Source organism: Polypterus senegalus, chromosome 18 (assembly GCF_016835505.1).
Source record: "Polypterus senegalus isolate Bchr_013 chromosome 18, ASM1683550v1, whole genome shotgun sequence".
Lineage (NCBI taxonomy): Eukaryota > Metazoa > Chordata > Cladistia > Polypteriformes > Polypteridae > Polypterus > Polypterus senegalus.
The window spans coordinates 26912217-26939632 of NC_053171.1; the positions used below are offsets into that span (position 1 = coordinate 26912217).

Genomic DNA, 27416 nt, shown 5'->3' on the forward strand with positions numbered 1-27416 from the left:
GAACTAGGTTTATTATATTTTTGTGTGTGCCACAGAGTATATGTTCTGGTAAGAAACAAGTGCAGCATAATTAAAATAGTAATCCTTATTTATAATTACACCTTGAACTAGGAATGTCTAACTGGTAAACTGGAAAAAACAAAAAAAATATAAACTTATATAAATATAGTAAGTGCATATTTTAGCTGTAAAAAGCTGTAGTGCAACTAATGATGAAAATTTTAAAACCTTTAAGTGCATGTATATTTATATTTAAGCATTAAACCACTAATATCAATTAACTGAGTCAATGTGCAAGAATATATATTTTTTGTTTAGTCAAATGATGAAAACTACCTTTTATTAATCTTTGTGTCAGATAAGTACATTACAGAACAAATTAAACAATATGACTGCATGTAATTATGAGAATTTTATTTCCATTAATGCCATATATATAATGAATGTTTTCTCTACAAATTGCATTAGTTAAAAAAAGTACAATTTTAAGGGAAGTTTGCTTATTTCAGTTTTTTTATGGTCACTATACAATAAGCTTACACAATTTAATTTTGTTAAAAAATGAACAGGTTAACACACTTGTGGCATATATTTTAATTATAAAAATATCAAAGTTAACACTAATACAGAACATACAGTTTCTTACTTAGTGTAAAAATTAAAAATAAATAAATATGGAATCAGTATCGAAATTGGCTGATCCAGTGACATGAAATCGGTGATTAGTATTGGCAAAAACACCTGATCTGAGCTTCATAAAGGTGGCACTGTAAATTTTGTAGTTCTCATGTGGCCTGGGATACACAGAACCAGCTGGAGCTTATTACTAGGGTTGTGGAGGTCTGGTCTGATTTACTTGGTTTGTGGCTATGTGATCCAAGAATTACACAATATCTTAATTGTCAGTTCAAAGGCATACTGCATATGTTTATAAATGCTTGCTCAAATTAGGGCCAATCTAAAGTCACCAGTCCACCTATCACAGAAAACTTTTGGAACATTATTGGCAACATTCATTATTTCCCAATCCATTCAGATTGCTACCAGACTATGTGTGCAGTTTTCCTGACTTGATGTAGTCTTAGTCACAAATCAGCATAAAATATAATGCACATTAAACATATACTATGTGTTGTCCTACAAAAATGCAGTAGATTTACACAGTAAAAAAATTAAACTCCTTTACACTTTTGTTGCAACAATTCTGTTAAATTTTGAAAATACAGTACTTTAATTCCATTAGCAGTACTGTTACATTTCAGGACAGCTTACTTTTATGCAACTTTTATTAGCTACAGCTACTGATTATATGGAATATGAGACTCAAAGTAAGTATATTTTTCTATTAAAGAGGTATACTTGAAGGATTAATGGGGGTGAGTTGTTTGTATTGTGACATGATAAAGGGTTAATTCCCTGTGACCCTGAATTGGGATAAATGGGTTTTGTTAATGTTAAATCATGTTTTTGTTTGCAGAAACTGATAGTTCATACACATGTGAATATAGCTCCTCCAAAATTAACCTTTCCCCAAGGTTTATGTACCTGCAAATGAGGCCAAGCTGCCTCTAGAGTTGGTTCATCTTCCTCTGGGTCAAACTCTGCTCCTGTTGGGTTGGAAGAGGGAGGTAAAGTCCTAAACATGTTGACAGCAAACTGAGAAAAAGAAAATGACCAATAAGCTAGTTAATTATTTTGAATTATACGGAAACATACAAAAAAATAAAATATCTTGACAGCAACACACACTTCATTAAGCTACAAAAATTATTGTAGCTGTGTTGGTCCAGAATTGCCAAAGTTCTGCAGTTTATAGTTTACTTCATAAAACAGTTCAGGGAATACTGTGACGTGTTTTCAAATAATTCTACAATACGGATACCTTAATTTTAAGGGTTTTAGTAAAATTCAAACAAAACAAACACAAAAATAGAAAAAAATGGTATTATGAAGAAAAGTTCTTGTTTTAAAAAAGTTCTTTTTAAAGCTTATTTTCTTTCTTTTCTTGCTATGTTTGGTCATACAGTCATAGTTTCAAATGTTCATATCAGAACGATCAACAGACAGCACAATCAGAAAACGGTAAGCTAATGTTCCATATATAAACTAGTCAAACAGACCATGCTTCTAGAAGTGAAACTATTCCAATACTGGCTTAATTAAAACTGTATTTACAGGTATAGCTAAGAAAGAAAATTTCATGTTAACTTACAGGGGTAAAAGATTGCACCATAATCTTAAGTATGATAAACTGATATTCTATTGAAAGTAAGCAGATACTTGTGTGAATTTAACATTAACTTTCTAAGATTGGCTCTTGCATTTATAATTGACTGAAATGAGTGAAAACTATAGCATATACAAATTCAATGTCTGGCTCGTCACTATTATCATTAATAAGTGATTACCTGGTGAGCACTAGTTTTTTCATAGTGATATGCAAAATACTAAATTTTTAAAAATAGTTGTTTTACTGCATTTGATGATCATCTAACAGGAATGCAAAACCTTTTACAGCCCCTGAAATAGGAGCTACAGTTTCAAAGTTTCCAGTTTCGGCCTGGACTCTATAGGTATCTTCCCACAACAGGAACTTTATTTTCAGGAACTTATCAGTTCCTGTACGATATAGGTCCTGGGCCAACTTGTGTTCCCTGGCATCTTCAAAGTGTTGCATTCCCATTGCACAACAGGAATTGTAACTTTTATGAGAAATATGCGATGCACAAAGAACAGTAATGCTGTGTGAAGTGAGGCATGTTAAAGAGTTCAGGGGGAATACACCCTCATACCCCCCACAGTTGTGATATATGTCGTGGCTCAGAAGGGAGGAGACTATAAAGAGTGATGTGAAATGAAGTGTTGCACAATCAGGGACCCCCTGCACCTTACTGCTTTGTGAAGTGCATGGCGACTTCATGGGGGAGATTATTTCTTAACTGAGATGTATAGCGTGCCACATCAGGGAAGCAACTTTGAAGAGTAATGCAGTACAAAGTGATGCAAAATCAGAGGTTCATGGGTGACCCCCAACTATAGGTGCCTTTCCACCGCAGGAATATTTTTTCAGGGACCAGAGGCTTCTCAGAACCTCAAGAACTTTTACACTACTGCAGATTCCGGAATATAAGCCGAAAATTTCGTCCTAGATTTTTGGCTTGGAGTTTGGGGGTCGGCTTATACAACGAGTATCATTTCAGATTCAAGATTTCCAGCGCAATGCCGGTTTTGCTGATGAATATGGAAGTAATTAATGATGAAACCACAGCGCCATCTGTTTTGATTTACGACCAACATCTTGCATTACGACCCGAACGCGGTCACGTGTATCCGCTTGCGCGATTGTAAACAAACAACCGAGAGTGTTAGTAAGCGTCAGTCAGAGCCCAGATACATGTGTTTGTGGATGTAATTTTATATATATATATATATATATATATATATATATATATATATATATATATATATATATATATATATATATATATATATATATATATATATATATATATAAATATATATATAATTCAATAAGACCATGCAAGCAAGACACATAATTGCTAAGGAAGGAAGAGAAGGTAACAAAGGTAAAGAAAGCGATCACAATTGAAACGAAGATGGAAATTGTGTGGAAATATGAGAGTGCTGTTTGTGTGACCGATCTCACTAATATGTACAGCATGTCGAAATCCACCATCTCAACATTTTTACAAAGAAAAGATTTGCATAAGGAGGTTCCTTCTAAACAATAACCACCTTCCGTTTCATTCTCCTCCTCCTCCCTTCCTGCAGCCCAAAGATGTCAAATTAAATGGTGAGTACAGTATGAAATTGTTGTTTCTAGAATAGAATACCTTTTATTGTCACTATACACATGTACAATGAGATTAAAAGCAGCTCCTTCAGTGCATACATGTGTAGAACACAAGTAAATAAACAAATGGTGCGAAAAGACGCAAAGAAGTTGCAAAAAAAAAAAAAAAAAAAAAGTTCTGTATAGGGCTTGTATGGTTGTTTCTTTAGCCTTAGCATAACGCCGGATCTGTAGCCCCGCTTCTTCTTCCTTTTCCCTCCTCCGTCTGCGTCGTCTCCTAGACCCGACAACAATCCACGGAGAGCCAGCTGGTCTCGCTATGTTCTCTGAGATGTTGTGCGTGTGATGAAAAACACTCAAAACAGATGTCTGGCTCTGGACACCAATGTCTATAAGGTTCTGACAGGTGTAGCGGATGTTCGCCAAACCGATCATGTACAAACAAGCAAAAAAAAAGTACAAAAACAAAAAAGTGCACTGAAAAGGAGAGCCCCAAGCCGCTGCAACCATGTGCGCCACCATGCTCCTAGCTTAATCTAGCCTACTTCTGGTAGGCTAGGCACTTTTTATAACTTTTTGGTTAGTACATTAGAAAAATTATTGGTGTTTTGGTAAATTATGCAAATTATACAACCCTTTTTTATTATGAAAAGGTTAAGTAAGTGTTGCAGTGGGAGGTTCAGAATGCATTATGGGTATTTCCATTATTTCTTATGGGAAAAATAGTCTTGACTTACAACCAACTTGAGTTACAACCAGCCCTCACGAACGAATTAAATTCATAAGTCAAAGGTCCACTGCATTGCGTATTTAAGTTAATCAAATGTATAGGTCCACTGCATTGCGTATTTAAGTTAATCAAATGTATAACGATTCTCCGGAAATCCACCCGCCGATGTACTGTTATTTGTGTATATAGTTTCAACACAAATGTTTTATTTTACCAAACTTCTCTGCAATCAATTCCTGGTTTCCACCAAAAATGCCGGCAGTCTCAAAATCTCGCTGATAAACATGATAAATATACCTGAAGAGACACTTAAGGAAATTTAGAAAATTTTGCTTGGAGAAGAGGTGTCGGCTTAAATACCGGTCCTTGGCAAATACATGCAATTTAGTAGGTAGAAAAGGAGGTCGGCTAATATACCGAGTCGGCTTATATTCCAGGATCTACGGTATTTGGGAACTGATGTGCAGTATATGAGACTGATAATAATTGCTATGGCCTTATACAGTGGTGCTTGAAAGTTTGTGAGCCCTTTAGATTTTTTTTTTTCTGCATAAATATGATCTAAAACATCATCAGAATTTCACTCAAGTCCTAAAAGTAGATAATGAGAAACCAGTTAAACAAATGAGACAAAAATATTATACTTGGTCATTTATTTATTGAGGAAAATGATCAAATATTACATATTTGTGAGTGGCAAAAGTATGTGAACCTCTAGGATTAGCAGTTAGTTTGAAGGTGAAATTCGAGTCAGGTGTTTTCAATCAATGGGATGACAATCAGGTGTGAGTGAGCACCCTGTGTTATTTAAAGAACAGGGATCTATCAAAGTCTGCTCTTCACAACACATGCTTGTGGAAGTGTATCATGGCACGAACAAAGGAGATTTCTGAGGACCTCAGAAAAAGAGTTGTTGATGCTCATCAGACTGGAAAAGGTTACAAAACCATCTCTAAAGAGTTTGGACTCCACCAATCCACAGTCAGACAGATTGTGTACAAATGGAGGAAATTCAAGACCATTGTTTCCCTCCCCAGGAGTGGTCGACCAACAAAAGATCACTCCAAGATCAAGGCGTGTAATAGTCGGCGAGGTCACAAAGGACCCCAGGGTAACTTCTAAGCAACTGAAGGCCTCTCTCACATTGGCTAATGTTCATGTTCATGAGTCTACCACCATTAGAAGAACACTGAACAACAATGGTGTGCATGGCAGGTTTGCAAGGAGAAAGCCACTGCTCTCCAAAAAAAAAAATAAATAAATAAATAAATTGTTGCTTGTCTGCAGTTTGCTAAATATCACGTGGACAAACCAGAAGGCTATTGGAAAAATGTTTTGTGGGCGAATGAGACCAAAATAGAACTTTTTGGTTTAAATGAAAAGCATTATGTTTGGAGAAAGGAAAACAATGCATTACAACATAAGAACCTAATCCCATCTGTGAAACATGGTGGTGGTAGTATGGTTTGGGCCTGTTTTGCTGCATCTGGGCTAGGACGGCTTGCCTTCATTGATGGAACAATGAATTCTGAATTATATCAGAGAATCCTAAAGGAAAATGTCAGGACATCTGTCCATGAACTGAATCTCAAGAGAAGGTTGGTCATGCTGCAAGACAACGACCCTAAGCGCACAAGTCCTGACCTTAATCCAATCGAAATGTTGTAGAAGGACCTGAAGCGAGCAGTTAATTTGAGGAAACCCACCAACATCCCAGAGTTGAAGTTGTTCTGTACGGAGGAATGAGCTAAAATTCCTCCAAGCCGGTGTGCAGGAACAATCAAAAGTTACCGGAAACGTTTAGTTGCAGTTATTGCTGCAAAAGGGGGAGTCACACCAGATACTGAAAGCAAAGGTTCATATACTTTTGCCACTCACAAATATGCAATATTCGATTATTTTTCTTAATAAATAAATGACCAAGTATAATATTTTTGTCTCATTTGTTTAACTGGTTTCTCTTTATCTACTTTTAGGACTTGAGTGAAAATGTGATGATGTTTTAGGTCATATTGATGTAGAAATATAGAAAATTCTAAAGGGTTCATAAACTTTCAAGCACCACTGTAGAAACATTTTCAATTTGGTTTTAGGAAATAAACATTCACTTGTAAATTAAGATATATTTGCCTGTTTTCAGATATTCTCCAACATACATGTATTGTTCTGGGAGAAAAATCCAACATGTCACATTAAAATTAAATAAGAAAATATTTCCACATATTTTTTATATCAGTCATATACTATAAATCATTAAAAACAATGAAGAACAGAAACACAAATTCAGTGCATGATTTTTCAAATACTTGTATATATTTTGCAGATTTAAGTAAGCACTCAGATTGGAAGGCAGTTTCTGTAAACTAAACTACTATTTAAACATGTATTACTCTGCAATTTGAGGACTTTGGAATCACTGGCCACAACCTGCTTAGTATTAGTTTTGTCGTAACAATGATTAACAATGGACGTAAGTCTAGTCAAAAGAAGCAAATCAGTTGAATTTTAAATTCCAGATAAATCTCATCTTCTCTTAAACACTATTACAACAGATAAAGCATTAAAAGAGCAAAAGGAATTGGTGAACTATGTCCTTCACACAATGGCACTTTTTTCTAATTGCTATTTACAATTATTTTTTCAGTGTGAATGCAGCATGGGAATGGGAAAAGATGCTTAAACAGTGACTAATATTAAATGACCAATTACATTAATGTACAGGAGAGAAGAGTAATAAACAAACAAACAAAAGTCCAGAAAACAAGTACAATGGTCTTCAAGTCAATTCAATATGTAATGGACATTTTGGTGAGATGAAAGTCTACTAACCCAAATGAACCAAGTCTCTAACCATGGGCTCACACGGCCTGTGCTCATAGACAACCATTTTCTTTATCCTCTCCTCTAGTGCAGGGTGTCAAATTCTAATTTCCCACTGGGATAATAAACACTACCTAACTAAGTTCCTGGGGAGCCATAATGGAAGTGGGACCTCATGCCAGCCGCTTTTTTAAATAGTACAAAATTAACGCTGCTAATGGACTTGTGTCTTAATGTCTTTTGTTTTAATTTTAATTTACTTAATTTTTTTTTAAGTTGGAGAGCCTTTGTTTCTTTTTTCCTTATCTAGCAGTCAATATTAATTCCAAGTGAGGTAACGAGCTAATTCAGCAATTTTAAACTTGGTGCCTGATGGGCCATCATTTTCAAACCAGGCAATTTCTAAATTCAGAGCTAATTTTTGCCATTAATAATAAACGTCATTTAATTCTGGCGCTTGTTAAAATAAATAAATATATAAATATTATATATATATATATATATATATATATATATATATATATATAAATATATATATATATATATATATATATATATATATATATATATATATATATATATATATAAATATATATATATATAAATATATATATATATAAATATATAAAAATATATAAATATATATATATATATATATATACTGTATAAATAAATATAGCTGTTGATAAACTTAACTTATCAGTAAGAACGAGTTTACTCTATATATGTTTGTCTATAAGAGATACATTTAAATTCTTTATTCATCATTTTTTTATTGAAAATGTTTGATCTTTCATTGTTAGTTTATTGCTAATGATAAAAAATTGTAAAGATCAATTATTATGCATTATACAAGATATAAATCATCATAACCATTAAGCAATTTATTTAAATCTATGAATTAAGCAAAAAAATATAATTCTAAACACCAAAAATAATTGAAATGGTTATATGAATAAAACAGGAATACTGGTGCTTTTTTAAACCCAATAATATCCTTTGCTTTGATGTTAAAATAATGATTGAAGATTACACTATTATAAATTGTTTTATGTCCTCTGATTTAATTCAAATTCAGCTTTCCCTTCATATCAGGTACTAAGCAAAATACTATTAGGCTGCATTGATATTAATGTAAAATACAATACGAAAAATAGTAAGCACTGAGACAAAAGACAAAATATTAAATGAAATAGACAAAATGAATTAAAGAATACAAACCCCCCCCTTTTCTTTTTTTATTTTAACAGCCAAGTGTCACTGTGTGCTCAAGGTGCCCTTACTTACCAGGATAAGCAATATATGTCCCAATTCCTGTAACACTGTTCTTTACTGTTGGATTAGAACATATAAATAGCTTTAAATATTTTATGTATGTCTAAATTCACTTTACATTACCTTAAGACATCCATTTGCTCAAGGACGGGACAAAGGATGACTCACCAAATCAATAAACCTTATATCATTATCTATTTGCAGCTGTCATTCAAAGGGAACAAAATATTATGTGATTTTTTTAGTGCTTTCATACTACTACTGTATGTGTTGGATAAATGAAGTAGATAAATTCAATTTGATTTGTTACAACATACTGCTCAGGCCTGTTCACATAACATGTATATCGCAACAAATGTTGCAATGTGCATTACTGAAATTTTAAATGAACTCACCAATTGTTGTTACAAAATTACCACAGAAAGGCATTGTAGAATAAATAACACTTGCATTGTGGGTTGCACATTACTTTGAGAAATGTGCGTCTGCATTGAAGTGGTTAATTGTTAACAGGAGAGATTTGGGATGCACAGATATCATTTTTTTGACACCTGATACAGAATACATAATTGCACTGTATGAAATATAAGTACTTTTATCAGAAAAGAAAGAATTATGCTACATTTTGAAAAGCAAATATACAACTACAATGCACTTTTATTTAAAAGAAGTAGTTATTGAAACCTACGGGGATTTGTTTAAGACAGAATAAACATTATTTTAGTGCTTTTTAATAACTGGCCAATGATGCAAACTCTTAAAATGAAATTTCAAAAAAGCAAGGAAAAAACAAATGCAGAATATCTAGCTTAACTAAACTTCATTTCTCCTCTTATCTCTAACTCTTGAAGCTGCAGTAAAATGTCCTTCACCAAACACACTGGTTTACAGTGCTGACAGAAACATTCATGCTAAAATAGCAAAGAAAATCAAAATATTACTTACCAAGTAGTGGGGATCATTTATCTAATCACACAATATTGGGTTCATAATAAGTATGTCTGTACTTTATGTTAAAGTTTATTGTCATATATACATATTCTATGTTAATTAATGTTGACTTATGTTTATTTTTTATTGTGTCTTCTATTTTTCTATTCATTTTGTAAAGCACTTTGAGCTACATTTTTTTTTATGAATATGTGCTATATAAATAAATGTTGATTGATTTGATTTTAGAATGAAATTCTTAACTTACATGTCTCCTCACAACAGTGACAGCAAATACCAAAGACACACACAAATGTGCATACTGAATGTATTTATCTATTTTCAATAATTTTTATTTGTTACTTGCTCTGTGCCTATAAAGCACGATAAGCTTATGTGTCATGCAATGCTGCTTAACAAGATGCATGTGAAAATTGCAGCTTTAAGTAAAGCCCTTCACAAAAATGGGACCCTCTAAGTGAACAAAGTGACTTAATCACTTACATTATGACATTTAATTCTACTTGATCTGTTCATTCTATTTTCAGAAACTAATTGATTTTCTCGGCGGCACGGCAGCACAGTGGTAGAGCTGCTGCCTCGCAGTTAGGAGACCTGGGTTTGCTTCCCAGGTCCTCCCTGCGTGGAGTTTGCATGTTCTCTCCGTGTCTGTGTGGGTTTCCTCCGGGTGCTCCGGTTTCCGCCCACAGTCCAAAGACATGCAGGTTAGGTTCATTGACGATCCTAAATTGTCCCTAGTGTGTGTTTGGTGTGTGTGCCCTGCCTAGGGTTTGTTTCCTGCCTTACACCCTGTGTTGGCTGGGATTGGCTCCAGCAGACCCTCGTGACCCTAGGATATAGCGGGTTGGATAATGGATGGACGGATGAATTGATTTTCTCTGGCAAAAATTATTTTTCATTGTGTACTGTTGACGGCTGTGTATTCATCAGTTGTGGTGGACATGCACAGAATCAGGAGCAGGCTGCTTCACTAAGACGACACTTACATATAAATTGAGGAACTATGCATCTTTACATGCATTACAAATCAGAATTACTAAAAACACTTCATTTATTACTGATGATGACATATGCTAACCACCCAAAAGATGAATAGGCTTATAATCTTGAAGTGACATGTTTTCTGAGATCTTAATTACTACTATTCTCTTTCAGAAAATCTCCCCTAGAAATTTCTCCATCACATGCATTACATGTTGTGGCGTTTATTGCCTCAACCCTGCAGAAATTATTTAGTTTGCATTTGTGGGGTTTTTGGGGCTAAAAAGGAGTTGCCAAGCAAACTTTAAATGAGCATCAACAGAAGCTTTTACAAAATGCAAGGAAGCAGCAAATCAGTGCATATACAGTGGGTACAGAAAGTATTCAGACTCCCTTCAATTTTTCACTCTTTGTTATTTTGCAGCCATTTGCTAAAATCATTTAAATTAATGTTTAAACTCATTAATGTACACACAGCACCCCATATTGACAGACAAAAAAATTTTTTTGAAATTGTTGCAGATTTATTAAAAAAGAAAAACTGAAATATCACATGGTCCTAAGTATTCAGACCCTTTGCTCAGTATTTAGTAGAAGCACCCTTTTGAGCTAATACAGCCATAAGTCTTCTTGGGAAAGATGCAACAAGTTTTTCACACCTGGATTTGGGGATCCTCTACAGTTCTGTCAGGTTGGATGGTAAACATTGGTGGACAGCCATTTTTAGGTCTCTCCAGAGATGCTCAATTGGGTTTAAGTCAGGGCTCTGGCTGGGCCATTCAAGAACAGTCACAGAGTTGTTGTGAAGCCACTCCTTCGTTATTTTAGCTGTGTGCTTAGGGTCATTGTCTTGTTGGAAGGTAAACCTTCGGCCCAGTCTAAGGTCCTTAGCACTCTGGAGAAGATTTTTCTCCAGGATATCCCTGTACTTGGCCGCATTCGTCTTTCCCTCGATTGCAACCAGTCATCCTGTCTCTGCAGCTGAAAAACACCCCCACAGCATGATGCTGCCACCGCCATGCTTCACTGTGGGGACTGTATTGGACAAGTGATGAGCAGTGCCTGGTTGTCTCCACACATACTACTAATGGCGCTTTTCCACTGCATAGTACGGCACAGTACGGTTCAGTACAGCTCACCTTGGTTCGGCTCAGTTCGTCTCGGTTTTGCGTTTCGACTGCAGTTTAGTACCGCTTTAGAGTGGGCGGGATTATTCACGTGTCGTTATAGTTGCTTCGCCTCTACTGCCGTGACACCGTGGAACTTTTACAATAACACGCAGACAACGACAACACTTTAGCTCGACGACGCGCAAGGGTAAGCATCTAAAAAAAGCATATCAATAGCTAACTTTTATCACTGTTGCAAAGCATAAAATGAACTTAACTGCCAGTGTAACATTAAAATGCTGATTCTGTATATTACAGATCTTGCACATTTTGCAAAAAAGTCGCCGCAACAGACCATCTGTTTGGACATTTAACCAGGCTTCAGAGTGGTGGGATTTGATTGTTCCCGGTTTTACAAACACTCAGTGGCTGGAGAACTTTCGAATGTCTGAAGAAACATTCATCCACTTATGCAACAAACTGCATCCAGCGATGGAGAGACGGGACACAAACTTCCGCGTGTGTGTACCTTTAAAGAAAAGAATAGTCAGTGACGCAGTAATGACGATTTTGTCCGGCCAATTAGTGACCAGCAGAGTTTACACGTCACGTTTTGGTAACGGTTCGGCGCGCTTGGAACCTCGGCTGAGGTGGTACTAAAAAAAGGACCAGGTACCAGGTACTGTTCCCAGTGGAAAACGCCCCAAAAGTGAGCTGAACTGAACCGTGTCGTGCCGTACTATGCAGTGGAAAAGCGCCATTAGAATTAAGGCCAAAAAGTTCTCTCTTGGTCTCATCAGACCAGAGAATCTTCAGGTGTCTTTTAGCAAACTCCATGCGGGCTGTCATGTGTCTTGCACTGAGGAGAGGCTTCCAACAGGCCACTCTGCCATAAAGCCAGGACTGGTGGAGGGCTGCAGTGATGGTTGACTTTCAACAACTTTCTCCCATCTCCTGACAGCATCTCTGGAGCTCAGCCAAAGTGATCTTTGGGTGGTTCTTTACCTCTCTCACCAAGGCTCTTCTCCCCCGGTAGCTCAGCTTGGCCGGCCGGACGGCCAGCTCTAGGAAGGGTTCTGGTCGTCCCAAACGTCTTCCATTTAAGGATTATGGAGGCCACTGTGCTCTTGAGAACCTTAAGTGCAGCAGAAATTTTTTTGTAACCTTGGCCAGATTTGTGCCTTGCCACAATTCTGTCTCTGAGCTCTTCAGGCAGTTCCTTTGACCTCATGATTCTCATTTGCTCTGACATGCATTGTGAGCTGTAAGGTCTTATATAGGCAGGTGTGTGGCTTTCCTAATCAAGTCCAATCAGTATAATCAAACACAGCTGGACTCAAATGAAGGTGGATCTCAAGGATGACCAGAAGAAATGGAAAGCACCCGAGTTAAATATATGAGTGTCACAGCAAAGAGTCTGAATACTTAGGACCATGTGATATTTCAGTTTTTCTTTTTTAATAAATCTGTAACAATTTCAAAAATTCTTTTTTTTGTCTGTCAATATGGGGTGCTGTGTGTACAATAATGAGGAAAAAAAATAATTTAAATGATTTTAGCAAATGGCTGCAATATAACAAAGAGTGAAAAATTGAAGGGGGTCTGAATACTTTCCGTACCCACTGTATATAGAACATGTAAAAATGAAATGATACCTCTCATACATTGAAAAACTGCCAATCTGTTCACAGTGGGTATCGGCATAGTGAAATTTTGACAGTAGGGAACTTGATATGTCATTACTGTTACAGTGGAACCTCGGTTCACGACCATAATTTTGTTTAAAAACCGATTTGGTCGCGAACCTAAGTAATTTCCCCCACAGGATTGTATGTAAATACAATTAATTCGTTCCAGACCGTATTTAACTGTATGTAAATATTTTTTTTTATGTTTTTAAGCACAAATATAGTTAATTATACTACAGAACGCACAGCGTAATAGTAAACTAAATGTAAAAACATTGAATAACACTGAGAAAACCTTGAACGACAGAGAAAACTAACACTCCAAGAGCTCGCGCTATAGTACTACAAACCCGGACTCTATTGTTTCACTAACACAATGTCTTACTTGTGTTTCTGAGTGGATGAGTAGTAATTTTCTCAAGCTAAATAAAGAAAAAAATGAAATTTTAGTGATTGGAAATAATGGATATAATGAGGTTATTAGAAAAAACTTGATGCATTAGGATTAAAAGTCAAGATGGAAGTAAAGAATTTAGGGGTAACTGACTGTGACCTGAATTTTAAATCACATATTAATCAGATCACTAGTACAGCATTTTTTCCCACTTAAGAAATATAGCAAAAGTTAGACCTCTTATATCATTAAAAGATGCTGAGAAATTAGTTTACGCTTGTTTTCAGTCGACTAGATTACTGTAACGCACGCCTCTCAGGACTACCCAAAAAAGACATAAATCGACTGCAACTAGTGCAGAATGCAGCTGCTAGAAACCTAACTAGGAAAACAAAATCTAAGCACATTTCTCCAGTTTTGATGTCACTACACTGGTTACCTGTGTCATTCAGAATTGACTTTAAAATACTGCTTATGGTTTACAAAGCCTTAAATAATCTTACTCTATCTTATATATAAGAGTGTCTGACATCTTATATTCCAAATCGTAACCTTAGATCTTCAAATGAGTGTCTGCTTAGAATTCCATGAGCTAAACTTCAAAGAAGTGGTGAGGCGGCCTTCTGCTGTTATGCACCTAAAATCTGGAATAGCCTGCCAATAGGAATTCGCCAGGCTGATACAATGGAGCACTTTAAAAAAAACTGCTAAAAACACATTACTTTAACATGGCTTTCTCATGACTTCATTTTAATTTAATCCTGATGCTCTGCATATTCAATTAATTATCATTACTATTCATGGTGGCTCCAAAATCCATACTAACTCCTACTCTCTCTTCTGTTCTTTTCCCGGTTTTCTGTGGTGGCAACCTGCGCCACCACCACCTAATCAAAATACCATGATGTCCCTACATTGATGGATTAAAGGCCAGAATTCCACGTGACTGTCATCAAGACCTTCCATGAGAACCCTGAATACAATGAGGACTGATCATTTGTTAGGTAGAATGCCTAGAGGGTGCTGGACGGTCTCATGGCCTGGAACCCCGGCAGATTTTATTTTTTCTCCAGCCATCTGGAGTTTTTTTTTGTTTTTTCTGTCCTCTCTGGCCATCGGACCTTACTTTTATTCTATATTAGTGTTCTCTGATTTTAATTCTTACTTTGTTTTTTTTTCTCTTTCTTCATCATGTAAAGCACTTTGAACTACATTATTTGTATGAAATTGTGCTGTATAAATAAATGTTGTTGTTTCACTTAGTTATTTGGATAATTATATACAGTGCACCCGGAAAGTATTCACAGCGCATCACTTTTCCACATTTTATGTTACAGCTTTATTCCAAAATGGATTAAATTCATTTTTTTCCTCAGAATTCTACACACAACACCCCATAACAAGAACGTGAAAAAAGTTAACTTGAGGTTTTTGCAAATTTATTAAAAATAAAAAAACTGAGAAAATCACATGTACATAAGTATTCACATCCTTTGCTCAATACTTTGTCGATGCACCTTTGCCAGCAATTATAGCCTCAAGTCTTTTTAAATATGATGCCACAAGCTTGGCACACCTATCCTTGGCCAGTTTCACCCATTCCTCTATGCAGCATCTCTCAAGTTCCATCAGGTTGGATGGGAAGAGTCGGTGCACAGCCATTTTAAGATCTCTCCAGTGATGCTCAATCGGATTAATGTCTGGGCTCTGGCTGGGCCACTCAAGGACATTCACAGAGTTGTCCTGAAACCCCTCCTTTGATATCTTGGCTGTGTGCTTAGGGTTGTTGTCCTGCTGAAAGATGAACCGTCACCCCAGTCTGAGGTCAAGAGCGCTCTGGAGCAGGTTTTCATCCAGGATGTGTCTGTACATTGCTGCAGTGATCTTTCCCTTTATCCTGACTAGTCTCTCAGTTACTGCCGCTGAAAAACATCCCCAAAGCATGATGCTGCCACCACCATGCTTTACTGTAGGGATGGTATTGGCCTGGTGATGGGCGGTGCCTGGTTTCCTACAAACGTGACACCTGGCATTCACACCAAAGAGTTCAATCTTTGTCTCATCAGACCAGAGAATTTTGTTTCTCATGGTCTGAGAGTCCTTCAGGTGCCTTTTGGCAAACTCCAGGCGGGCTGCCATGTGCCTTTTACTAAGGAGTGGCTTCTGTCTGGCCACTCTACCATACAGGCATGATTGGTGGAATGCTGCAGAGATGATTGTCCTTCTGGAAGGTTCTCTTCTCTCCACAGAGGAGCTCTGACAGAGTGACCATCGGGTTCTTGGTCACCTCCCTGACTAAGGCCCTTCTCCCTCGATCGCTCAGTTTAGATGGCCGGCCAGTTCTAGGAAGAGTCCTGGTGGTTTCGAACTTCTTCCACTTATGGATGATCGAGGCCACTGTGCTCATTGGGACCTTCAAAGCAACAGAAGTTTTTCTGTAACCTTCCCCAGATTTGTGCCTCGAGACAATCCTGTCTTGGAGGTCTACAGACAATTCCTTTGACTTCATGCTTGGTTTGTGCTCTGACATGAACTGTCAACTGTGGGACCTTATATAGACAGGTGTGTGCCTTTTCAAATCATGTCCAATCAACTGAATTTACCACAGGTGGACTCCAATTAAGCTGCAGAAACATCTCAAGGATGATCAGGGGAAACAGGATGCAATCAAGCTCAATTTTGAGCTTCACGGCAAAGGCTGTGAATACTTATGTACATGTGCTTTCTCAATTTTTTCATTTTTAATAAATTTGCAAAAATCTCAAGTAAACCTTTTTCATGTTGTCATTATGGGGTGTTGTGTGTAGAATTCTGAGGAAAAAATGAATTTATTCTATTTTGTAATAAGGCTGTAATATAACAAAATGTGGAAAACGTGATGTGCTGTGAATACTTTCTGGATGCACTGTAGTAGTTGTTTCATCTTTACTGGTGTCCCCGCAGAAAGTGTAATAATTATGCATTTCACAGTACATTTCAGTCCTATTGTAAATTACATGTTGACTGCAGTAACAGTAAGGAGAGTTGAATGATTTGAAATATTGAATTTTATTTGAAATATTAAATGGGTTCGTAAAAGAAATTAATCCATCTTCTAGCTGCAAATTTCCATGTGACCAATTCTAGTCAAAATAAACTTTGTATCTGGAATACCCTGCATAAACACAAAAAAAATCTGACTACTATGCGAGACTGCCAACGTTTTTAACAGCGACTGTTTTGCACAGCTGTGACTGCAACTTTGTGCATTTTACATTCAGCCCGTTTATATTTTCTGTCTTTTGACTATTAAGTCCAGTACTGATTTAGCACTTTAGCAAGGTCATACGATGTAAACAATATGGAGTACGAGTACCCAGGAGGTGCTATCAGACTGATAAGAGTACCACCAAGTAGAATCAGGCTTCTGGTTAACTTGTGCAAGTTGGTGTTATGCGCCATTTCTATTAGATTCTGAAACAAACCAGACCACTGCCACAAGTATTTTTTTTCTCTCTCAATTTGTGTATATATATATATATATATATATATATATATATATATATATATATATAGATATACACATACAGTATACAGTATACAGTATATCTCTTATCTATCTATATAATAATTCAAAGAGTAGGTATTTCCTATAATTTGAATGCAATGGATCAACCCGTATTTGCATATTAATTACTGCAATAATGTGTACCATATCTGCACTGTAGGGAATTGTTATTCTTGCTTCTCTTTTTACTTGTTTGAAGTTTATCATCTGCTGTTGTATTTCAGTAGCCAGGCTAAACATTTCTGCCAACTTCTTTGATACTTGATATATATAGTACAAATCACAATATTATGGGTCAAATTTTGACTGGCTTTAAACATGGCCAATAAGCACTTGGACTTTGCCTATGTAGTTTGTTATACTTGTTACTACAATGTGCCAAAATAGCAAGTATTTATATTTATAAGTAATAAATAAAGTATAAGTATTTATTTATATACATACTCAGCAAAAAAAGAAACATCCTCTGACTTTCAACTGTTTTTACTTTCAGTAAACTTAATGTGTAAATATTTGTATGAACACTAAAACAGTCAACACCATAAGACATAAACTAAAAATGTTTCACAATGTGTCCCTGAATGAAGGGAGGCTCAAAATCAAAAGTACCAGTCAGTATCTGGTGTGGCCACCAACTGCTTGAAGTACTGCAGTGCATCTCCTCCTCATGGACTGGACCAGATTTGTCAGTTCTTGCTGTGAGATGTTACCCCACTCTTCCACCAAGGCACCTGCAAGTTTCTGGACATTTCTGGGGGGAATGGCCCTAGCCATAGATCCAAATCAATCCCGCTCCAGGGTACAGGCCTCGGTGTAATGCTCATTCCTTCGACGATAAACACGAATCCGTCCATCACCCCTGGTGAGACAAAACCGTGACTCATCAGTGAAGAGCACTTTTTGCCACTCCTGTCTGGTCCAGCAAAGGTGGGTTTGTGCCCATAGGCGGCGTTGTTGCTGGTGATGTCTGGTAAGGACCTGCCTTACAACAGGCCTACAAGCCCTCAGTCCAGCCTCTCTCAGCCTATTGCGGACAGTCTGAGCACTGATGGAGGGATTGTGTGTTCCTGGTGTGAATCGGGCAGTTGTTGTGGCCATCCTGTACCTGTCATGCAGGTGTGATATTCGGATGTACCGATCCTGTGCAGGTGTTGTTTCACGTGGTCTTCCACTGCGAGGATGATCAGCTGTCCTTCCCGTCTCCCTGTAGCGCTGTCTTAGGCATCTTACAGTGCGGACATGGCAATTTATTGCCCTAGCCACATCAGCAGTCCTCATGCCTCCCTGCAGCATGCCTAATGCACGTACACGCAGATGAGCAGGGACCCTGGGCATCTTTCTTTGGGTGTTTTTCACAGTCTTGTGGACAAGTCTCTTTAGTGTCCTGCGTTTTAAGAACTGTGACCTTAAATGCCTACTTTCTGTAAGCTGTTAAGGTCTTAACGACCATTCCACAGGTGCATGTTAATTAATTGATTATGGTTAATTGAACATGCATGGAAAACATGGTTTAAACCCTTTACAATGACGATCTGTAAAGTTATTTGGATTTTTAAAACATTACTGTTGAAATACACAGTCTTGGAAAAAGGGACGTTTCTTTTTTTGCTAAAAATATATATTTATTTATATATACAATATATATTTATTTATATATACAATATATACAGTGGTGTGAAAAACTATTTGCCCCCTTCCTGATTTCTTATTCTTTTGCATGTTTGTCACACAAAATGTTTCTGATCATCAAACACATTTAACCATTAGTCAAATATAACACAAGTAAACACAAAATGCAGTTTTTAAATGATGGTTTTTATTATTTAGTAAGAAAAAAAAATCCAAACCTACATGGCGCTGTGTGAAAAAGTAATTGCCCCTGAACCTAATAACTGGTTGGGCCACCCTTAGCAGCAATAACTGCAATCAAGTGTTTGCAATAACTTGCAATGAGTCTTTACAGCTCTGGAGGAATTTTGGCCCACTCATCTTTGCAGAATTGTTGCAATTCAGCTTTATTTAAGGGTTTTCTAGCACGAACCGCCTTTTTAAGGTCATGCCATAGCATCTCAATTGGATTCAGGTCAGGACTTTGACTAGGCCACTCCAAAGTCTTCATTTTGTTTTTCTTCAGCCATTCAGAGGTGGATTTGCTGGTGTGTTTTGGGTCATTGTCCTGTTGCAGCACCCAAGATCGCTTCAGCTTGAGTTGACGAACAGATGGCCGGACATTCTCCTTCAGGATTTTTTGGTAGACAATAGAATTCATGGTTCCATCTATCACAGCAAGCCTTCCAGGTCCTGAAGCAGCAAAACAACCCCAGATCATCACACTACCACCACCATATTTTACTGTTGGTATGATGTTCTTTTCTGAAATGCTGTGTTCCTTTTACGCCAGATGTAACGGGACATTTGCCTTCCAATAAGTTCAACTTTTGTCTCATCAGTCCACAAGGTATTTTCCCAAAAGTCTTGGCAATCATTGAGATGTTTCTTAGCAAAACTGAGACGAGCCCTAATGTTCTTTTTGTTTAACAGTGGCTTTGTCTTGGGAATCTGCCATGCCGGCCGTTTTTGCCAAGTCTCTTTCTTATGGTGGAGTCGTGAACACTGACCTTAATTGAGGCAAGTGAGGCCTGCAGTTCTTTAGATGTTGTCCTGGGGTCTTTTGTGACCTCTCGGATGAGTCGTCTTTGCACTCTTGGGGTAATTATGGTCGGCCAGCCACTCCTGGGAAGGTTCACCACTGTTCCATGTTTTTGCCATTTGTGAATAATGGCTCTCACTGTGGTTCGCTGGAGTCCCAAAGCTTTAGAAATGGCTTTATAACCTTTACCAGACTGATAGATCTCAATTACTTCTGTTCTCATTTGTTCCTGAATTTCTTTGGATCTTGGCATGATGTCTAGCTTTTGAGGTGCTTTTGGTCTACTTCTCTGTGTCAGGCAGCTCCTATTTAAGTGATTTCTTGATTGAAACAGGAGTGGCAGTAATCAGGCCTGGGGGTGGCTACGGAAATTGAACTCAGGTGTGATACACCACAGTTAGGTTATTTTTAACAAGGGGCAATTACTTTTTCACACAGGACCATGTAGGTTTGGATTTTTTTTTCTCCCTAAATAATAAAAACCATCATTTAAAAACTGCATTTTGTGTTTACTTGTGTTATATTTGACTAATGGTTAAATGTGTTTGATAATCAGAAACATTTTGTGTGACAAACATGCAAAAGAATAAGAAATCAGGAAGGTGGCAAATATTTTTCACACCACTGTATATATATCTATATATATATATATATAAAAACACTACTCTATGCGAACTAAGTATTGTTAGTATTGTTTAAAAATAGTAAGCAAAGAAATAAATCTTTGTATACAGGTATCTTGTCTGCATGACATAAGTCATATGTAACCAGTGACTATGCTGCCTTTTACTAAGCAACAGTTTTACTAAGCAACTACCTTATTTGCAAACCATCACATATGCAGCAAAATTGACTTGGCCTGGTCTGATCAATGGATGGTAGTGGAAAAAGCAACATTGATAAAAACCTTCCAAAAACTGGAATAGGATACAATCTCAAGCCACCTTTACATTCAGTAACTAGTGGACCCTCCTTCAGGAGCAAATAACCACCACCAAATGCTTTCTGTAGCTGATGATCAGACCTACACCTAATATGGTAGGTGCTTTGGTTATTCCTTGTATAGAATTGATTCAATTCCTTTATATTTCAAACATATCTTGGAATAATGGCTTCCTTCAGATCCTGGCAAAGCATTTTAATAGGACCAACATCAGGGCTCTGATTTGACAATTCTAATAAATAATGACCCAGGGTCTGCTGAGTCTCTCTTGCATCTAGAGAGTGACATCAAAATTATATGGGAAAGAGATTCCTTTCAATCTATGAACAAAGTTTACAAATTGGTAAATGTCTTTATTTTGTCTGCTTTGCATTTCAAATGACAAGACTATTTTTACTCACTGGCTGTAGTAAAAAACAATGTATCTGTAGCGCATGGAATATACAGGTGCCGGTCATAAAATTAGAATATCATGACAAAGTGGATTTATTTCAGTAATTCCATTCAAAAAGTGAAATTTGTATATTAGATTCATTCATTACACACAGACTGATGTATTTCAAATGTTTATTTCTTTTAATTTTGATGATTATAACTGACAACTAATGAAAGTCCAAAATTCAGTATCTCGGAAAATTAGAATATTGTGAAAAGGTTCAATATTGAAGACACCTGGTGCCACACTCTTATCAGCTAATTAACTCAAAACACCTGCAAAAGCCTTTAAATGGTCCGTCTCTCAGTCTAGTTCTGTAGGTTACACAATCATGGGGAAGACTGCTGACTTGACAGTTGTCAAAAAGACAACCATTGACACCTTGCACAAGGAGGGCAAGACACAAAAGGTCATTGCTAAAGAGGCTGGCTGTTCACAGAGCTCTGTGTCCAAGCATATTAATAGAGAGGCGAAGGGAAAGACAAGATGTGGTAGAAAAAAGTGTACAAGCAATAGGGATAACCGCACCCTGAAGAGGATTGTGAAACAAAACCCATTCAAAACTGTGGGGGAGATTCACAAAGAGTGGACTGCAGCTGGAGTCAGTGCTTCAAGAACCACCACGCACAGACGTATGCAAGACATGGGTTTCAGCTGTTACATTCCTTGTGTCAAGCCACTCTTGAACAAGAGACAGCGTCAGAAGCGTCTCGCCTGGGCTAAACACAAAACTGCTGCTGAGTGGTCCAAAGTTATGTTCTCTGATGAAAATAAATTTTGCATTTCCTTTGGAAATCAAGGTCCCAGAGTCTGGAGGAAGAGAGGAGAGGCACAGAATCCACGTTGCTTGAGGTCCAGTGTAAAGTTTCCACAGTCAGTGATGGTTTGAGGTGCCATGTCATCTGCTGGTGTTGGTCCATTGTGTTTTCTGAGGTCCAAGGTCAACGCAGCCATCTACCAGGAAGTTTTAGAGCACTTCATGCTTCCTGCTGCCGACAAACTTTACGGAGATGCATATTTCATTTTCCAACAGGACCTGGCACCTGCACAAAGTGCTAAAACTACCAGTACCTGGTTTAAGGACCATGGTATCCCTGTTCTTGATTGGCCAGCAAACTCCCCTGACCTTAACCCCATAGAAAATCTATGGGGAATTGTGAAGAGGAAGATGCAATATGCCAGACCCAACAATTCAGAAGAGCTGAAGGCCACTATCAGAGCAACATGTGCTCTCATAACACCTGAGCAGTGCCACAGACTGATCGACTCTATGCCACGCTGCATTGCTGCAGTAATCCAGGCCAAAGGAGCCCCAACTAAATACTGAGTGCTGTACATGCTCATACTTTTCATGTTCATACCTTTCTGTTGGCCAACATTTCTAAAAGTCATTTTTTTTGCATTGGTCTTAATTGATATTCTAATTTTCTGAGATACTGAATTTGGGACTTTCATTAGTTTTCAGCAATAATCATCAAAATTAAATAAACATTTGAAATACATCAGTCTTAATCTGACTGTCTTCACCTATTATTATGACTTAGATTGAGATGAGAGAACATTAAATGGCAGAATGAATAAACTTCCAAAAAACTCACATTTTGGCACAATGATGGCTAAATTGCAGATGATCAAATATTGGCTGACACAGATAGAAAATCCAGCCAAACAGAAAAATAAAAATAAATGCACTCTAAGTAAATACTTTAGTGTACTATGTAGAAAAGTTCTGACTGAATTGGAAAAAGTTAGGTAAATTTCCATTACAGTATATGGTGTTTAACAAATTCAGTGCTCAAAATTTACACTTTACGGTATTATGAAATATGGCATTCATTCTTAAATGTATGTACATTTACTATTTACTAACTTCCCATCCTGGTCTGGTTCCCATTTTATATTAATATATCTTATATCTAATAAACTCTTACTGTTCATTACTGAATGCTGATGAATGCTCAAAATGTTGTTTATAATAAAAGAAACTTGCAAGAACAGACAGCCAACTATGGTGGCTTGGGGACCTACTTTAAAAACTCTAAAATGAAATTAAACATTGCACTTAAAAACATACAGGTCTAGAGAAAATAGCATTTTGTAAAAGCTGTTTATTCAAAGACCCTTTGGAGGAAGTTACACTGGATTACAAAACAATTCAACTTAATCTGTGATAGTTTTGATTAGACTTCACCTTTAACTTTCCTGATATTACTTCTACTGACTCTGTTCCAATAAGCATCCACACTTGTGTAAAGAAAGGTGTTTGGAAGTTAGTTGTTTTCACATTTTGTCACATACAACACAAATGCATGCTAAAACAAAACTAGCCTAATTGTGACCAGTTTTAAAATATACTATGTATAGGAGATCAGTATTAGGGTTACCACAATATATTATCATAATACTTAGTTCAGAAAAGGATATTGAGTTTTGGAATATATCGGGTAAAATTATTCAGTTCTGCAATATATAACAACTTCTCGTTTTTTTTTTGTTTATTTGACTGAAACTAAAATACATCTAGTTAAATTTTGTTCTAATAGTAGATATGGATTATAGAGAGTGAAAGAGAGTCTCAAGAGTGTTGGATATGTAATGTGCGGCAGTACTTACATTTTTATATGATAAAAATTAATTACATATATTCATATTACAGTTTTCTTGCTACTCAAAGCTCTTTACATAGACAGAGGGAAACCACTTCAACCACCACCAATGTGTAGCACCCACCTGATGATGTGACGGAAGCCATTATTGCACCAGTATGTTCACCACTCATTAGTTATCAGGTGGTGAAAAAGTTAAGAGTGAGAGCCAATTAGAGACAGTAGATTATTACAGAACCAGTATGGACGAGGCTGTAATGGGCAATTTATCCAGAGCATTGGGGGAAATCCCTATCCTAAGGAGGGCCCCATATTTACAGCACAGTGTTCATGTCACTGTACTGGGGTGCTCTTTACTGGCCTCACCAACACTTCTTCTAGCTGCAACCCACGCTATTTCCTAGATGATCTCCTATTCAAGTACTAGTGCAGCCCAACCATGCTTATCTTTAGGCAAAGTTTGAGATGGGGCTGTATAATTAAATGATTTCATACTGAAATCACATAACACAATTTTCAAAACAGCTGAGATTGAAATACATTATAAACAATTTTATTACTATATTCCCAATTAAAAAATCCCATAGTTTAATTATATGCCAGTATGGCGTTTTTGCATATACATTTCAGTATCACAATTTTTTAACAAAAAAGTACTAATGATTAATTGTGCAAAAATGTGATGTTATCTACATAATAAACATATAACTCACAGCACTAACACACAACTTTGGCAAATGTTAATGTTAAATGTGCTGCAGAAGGAGTGAATTGTTTTATCCTATCATTGTCCTACCACCTCTGCTATGCAAATGGATTGAAGTACAACTTCTTTCTTGTTTACTTGTGTTGCTGCTGTAAAAATATAGCCATTTCCTTTCCTCCATCATGGTGTCACAAAGTACAGTTTAGCCCTCATTGTTTCAAACACACAGTCATCCCTTGCATTTCCCAGGTGTTAAGATTAGGGCTTTCGGATCACTCAGATTTGTTTAAAAAAAGTTTTGCTCAAATGCAAAAGCTGACATTAGTTTGTAAAAGTATGGTTGTTTGTTTTACCTATACCAATAATTTTGGAATTATGTTAGTCCAGATGCACTATGCAAAGCAACACTATTTAAAAGACCTGTTTTGATTTTCACTTCCACAATCAGTCTTTTCGGAATTTTAAATGGTTAACTTATTATCTTCATTAGTAAACACAATTTTTTTTCCTGTCTCACTGCTCTGCCCTTTGATATACAAGTGTGCTTAGGCAAGTCTTTCTAAATGCTTCTCTTCTACTTTAAAAGTATTTTTTGCATCAGATTCTGTCCCATTCATTCTTAAACTCATGAAAAACTCATAATTCTAATTTTCCTTTTATAGCAACTCTTTAAAACCTTAGCTTTAAAGAGCCTTGTCACTCAATGTGACTGCTGTTTTGACTCATAAATGCCTAAAACAATTAGGTATAATTAAAATATTCAGGCCACCCTTATTAAAATATTGCTGCATATGTAAAGAAGAAAAAAGAAGACAAATTTTGCAGATACTAACTTGATACTGAGACAATCCAGTTTTTCTGGGTTTGTCCACAGGTCCCAACTGGCTTTTTATTCTGAAAAGTCATATTTACTGTACCCTGCCACTGCCTGTTGGGTACTTCCAAAACAATAAAACAAGTCTGCCTTTGACCTGTCTACCTCTTGCCCGATTTCTTAGCTTGTTTACTGCTCTCACCTTGTCACTGACTTAATAACTTACTACCTCCTGATCTAAAATTCTCTGCCTGTGCCTATTTGGCAACAAGATATGTCTTTCATCAAGGACCCATGCAACAGTGTGATACATGTGCCATGATTTGCAGATGCATGAGTAAAAAGTAAAATATTAGAATAATGCAGGGAAGCGCAGTGTCAGTGCAGGTGGCTGGTATAGGACTTAAGCTTTTTTTCTATTTGCCGCTTTAATGGCTCACTATCCTGAGAAGGCCTTTTGCACCCAGCAGTCAGTACTAAACTGAAAAAAAGACAGCAGTGCAGATGCTTGGGATTTTGATGGCTCTTATATTTTAATATCAGTTGCCTGAGCTTTGCTGTTTGTGTTTGCTCTTTGTGTGGCCACCAGTTCGGTCATTACTCCCACAGACACGTAGCCCTTTGCAAACACCTGAGTAAGTTTAACTGAAGTAAAGCCGACAGCTGACCAGGTGAAATAACCAGCAGTGAGAAATCAAAGTGGATCGCTCAGCAGATGGTGGAAACTTAAAGCCGACGGTCTCTTAGTAATTCAGCTGAACACCGAAGTTACTATAATAACTGAAGTTGCTACAAAAACGGAGATGATGATATCAGCGTTAAACATAAGTTATATCTGCTCTCTGCCCGTTGAGGGCACGTTTGTATATTGTGTGTCCTGCAGCATGTACAGTTCAGGTTTTCCGGCCGACAGTGTAGACAGCTTCACCTGCCAAAAGTGTTTAGTTAACTTAGAGTTGGTCGGGAAAATATGCAAATTGGAGGACCGTGTTAGGAACCTGATAGCAATTAGGCAAACTGAAAATTGGATCGACTCGGTTTGTTTAGACAATTCGGATACTTCTGATTCGGCTTCAGTCTCTCCAGGTCCCACTGTAGTCCGTGCATGGCCGAAGTTAGCAGCACCAATTTAGCCACATGGCGAGTGGGTAACAGTAAGACGGGGGTCTAAGAATCCAAAATTTAGTCCCTCAGCATCCAGGTCACCAATTCACCCAGAACAGATTATCAGCACTCCACAGCATGCCTATGGAAACTGAGAATAAGAAAGTGCTCATAAATTGGCGATTCCATTGTGAGGAATGTTAGAGTTCCAAACTATGTTAAACCAGCAGTTAATGTTAAATGCCTTGCAGGGGCCAAGATTTCTGACATAAAGGCCGATTGGACGTGTTGCGACGATGAAGTATCTACCTTATTGCTGCATGTCGGCACTAATGATATTTATTTACAGCAATCTGAGGTATTAAAGAGGAACTTCATCTCTCTATGCACCAAAGCTAAAAGAAAATGTCGAATTTAATTGTATCTGGTCCCTTACCAAGATTATATAGAGGGATGTGATTTATAGCAGATTGCATTCCTTTCACTGCTGGCTAGAAACCTGGTGTGCAAATAAAAGCATAGCATTTTTGAACAATTGGGATGATTTTTGGGAAAGGCCTGGATTTTTCAGAAGAGATGGTCTTCATCCTAACTGGAGGGGATCTTATGTATTATCCCAAAATATGGCAGCAAAACTGCCTGGTTGACTGATTAGAGCACTATCCAGGCTGCAGTCATGTGATCTTAAATCACAGGCTGTTTATCCCACCTGTTATTTTCCTGAAGCTGTTACCCATAATCCCTGTTGTGGGGCATCCAGTAAATTTAGTCTTGATACAAACCTTAAATTAATTGATAACCAAAAATAAGGTGTATAATTATACCAAGGGATAAATCCAGACCTCCAC

General features: G+C 37.1%; 1 protein-coding gene across 5 annotated transcripts in view; it reads right to left on the bottom strand.

Annotated features, from left to right (window-relative positions):
• The window catches only part of ppp2r5ca (protein phosphatase 2, regulatory subunit B', gamma a), a 147242-nt gene that overhangs the window by 49539 nt on the left and 70287 nt on the right, over positions 1–27416 (bottom strand). For all 5 annotated transcript variants that reach the window (XM_039740962.1, XM_039740960.1, XM_039740959.1 and 2 more), the window contains one exon: positions 1546–1656. In XM_039740962.1, coding sequence (XP_039596896.1) covers positions 1546–1656 — 111 coding nt within the window. The remainder of the gene's footprint in view (positions 1–1545; positions 1657–27416) is intronic.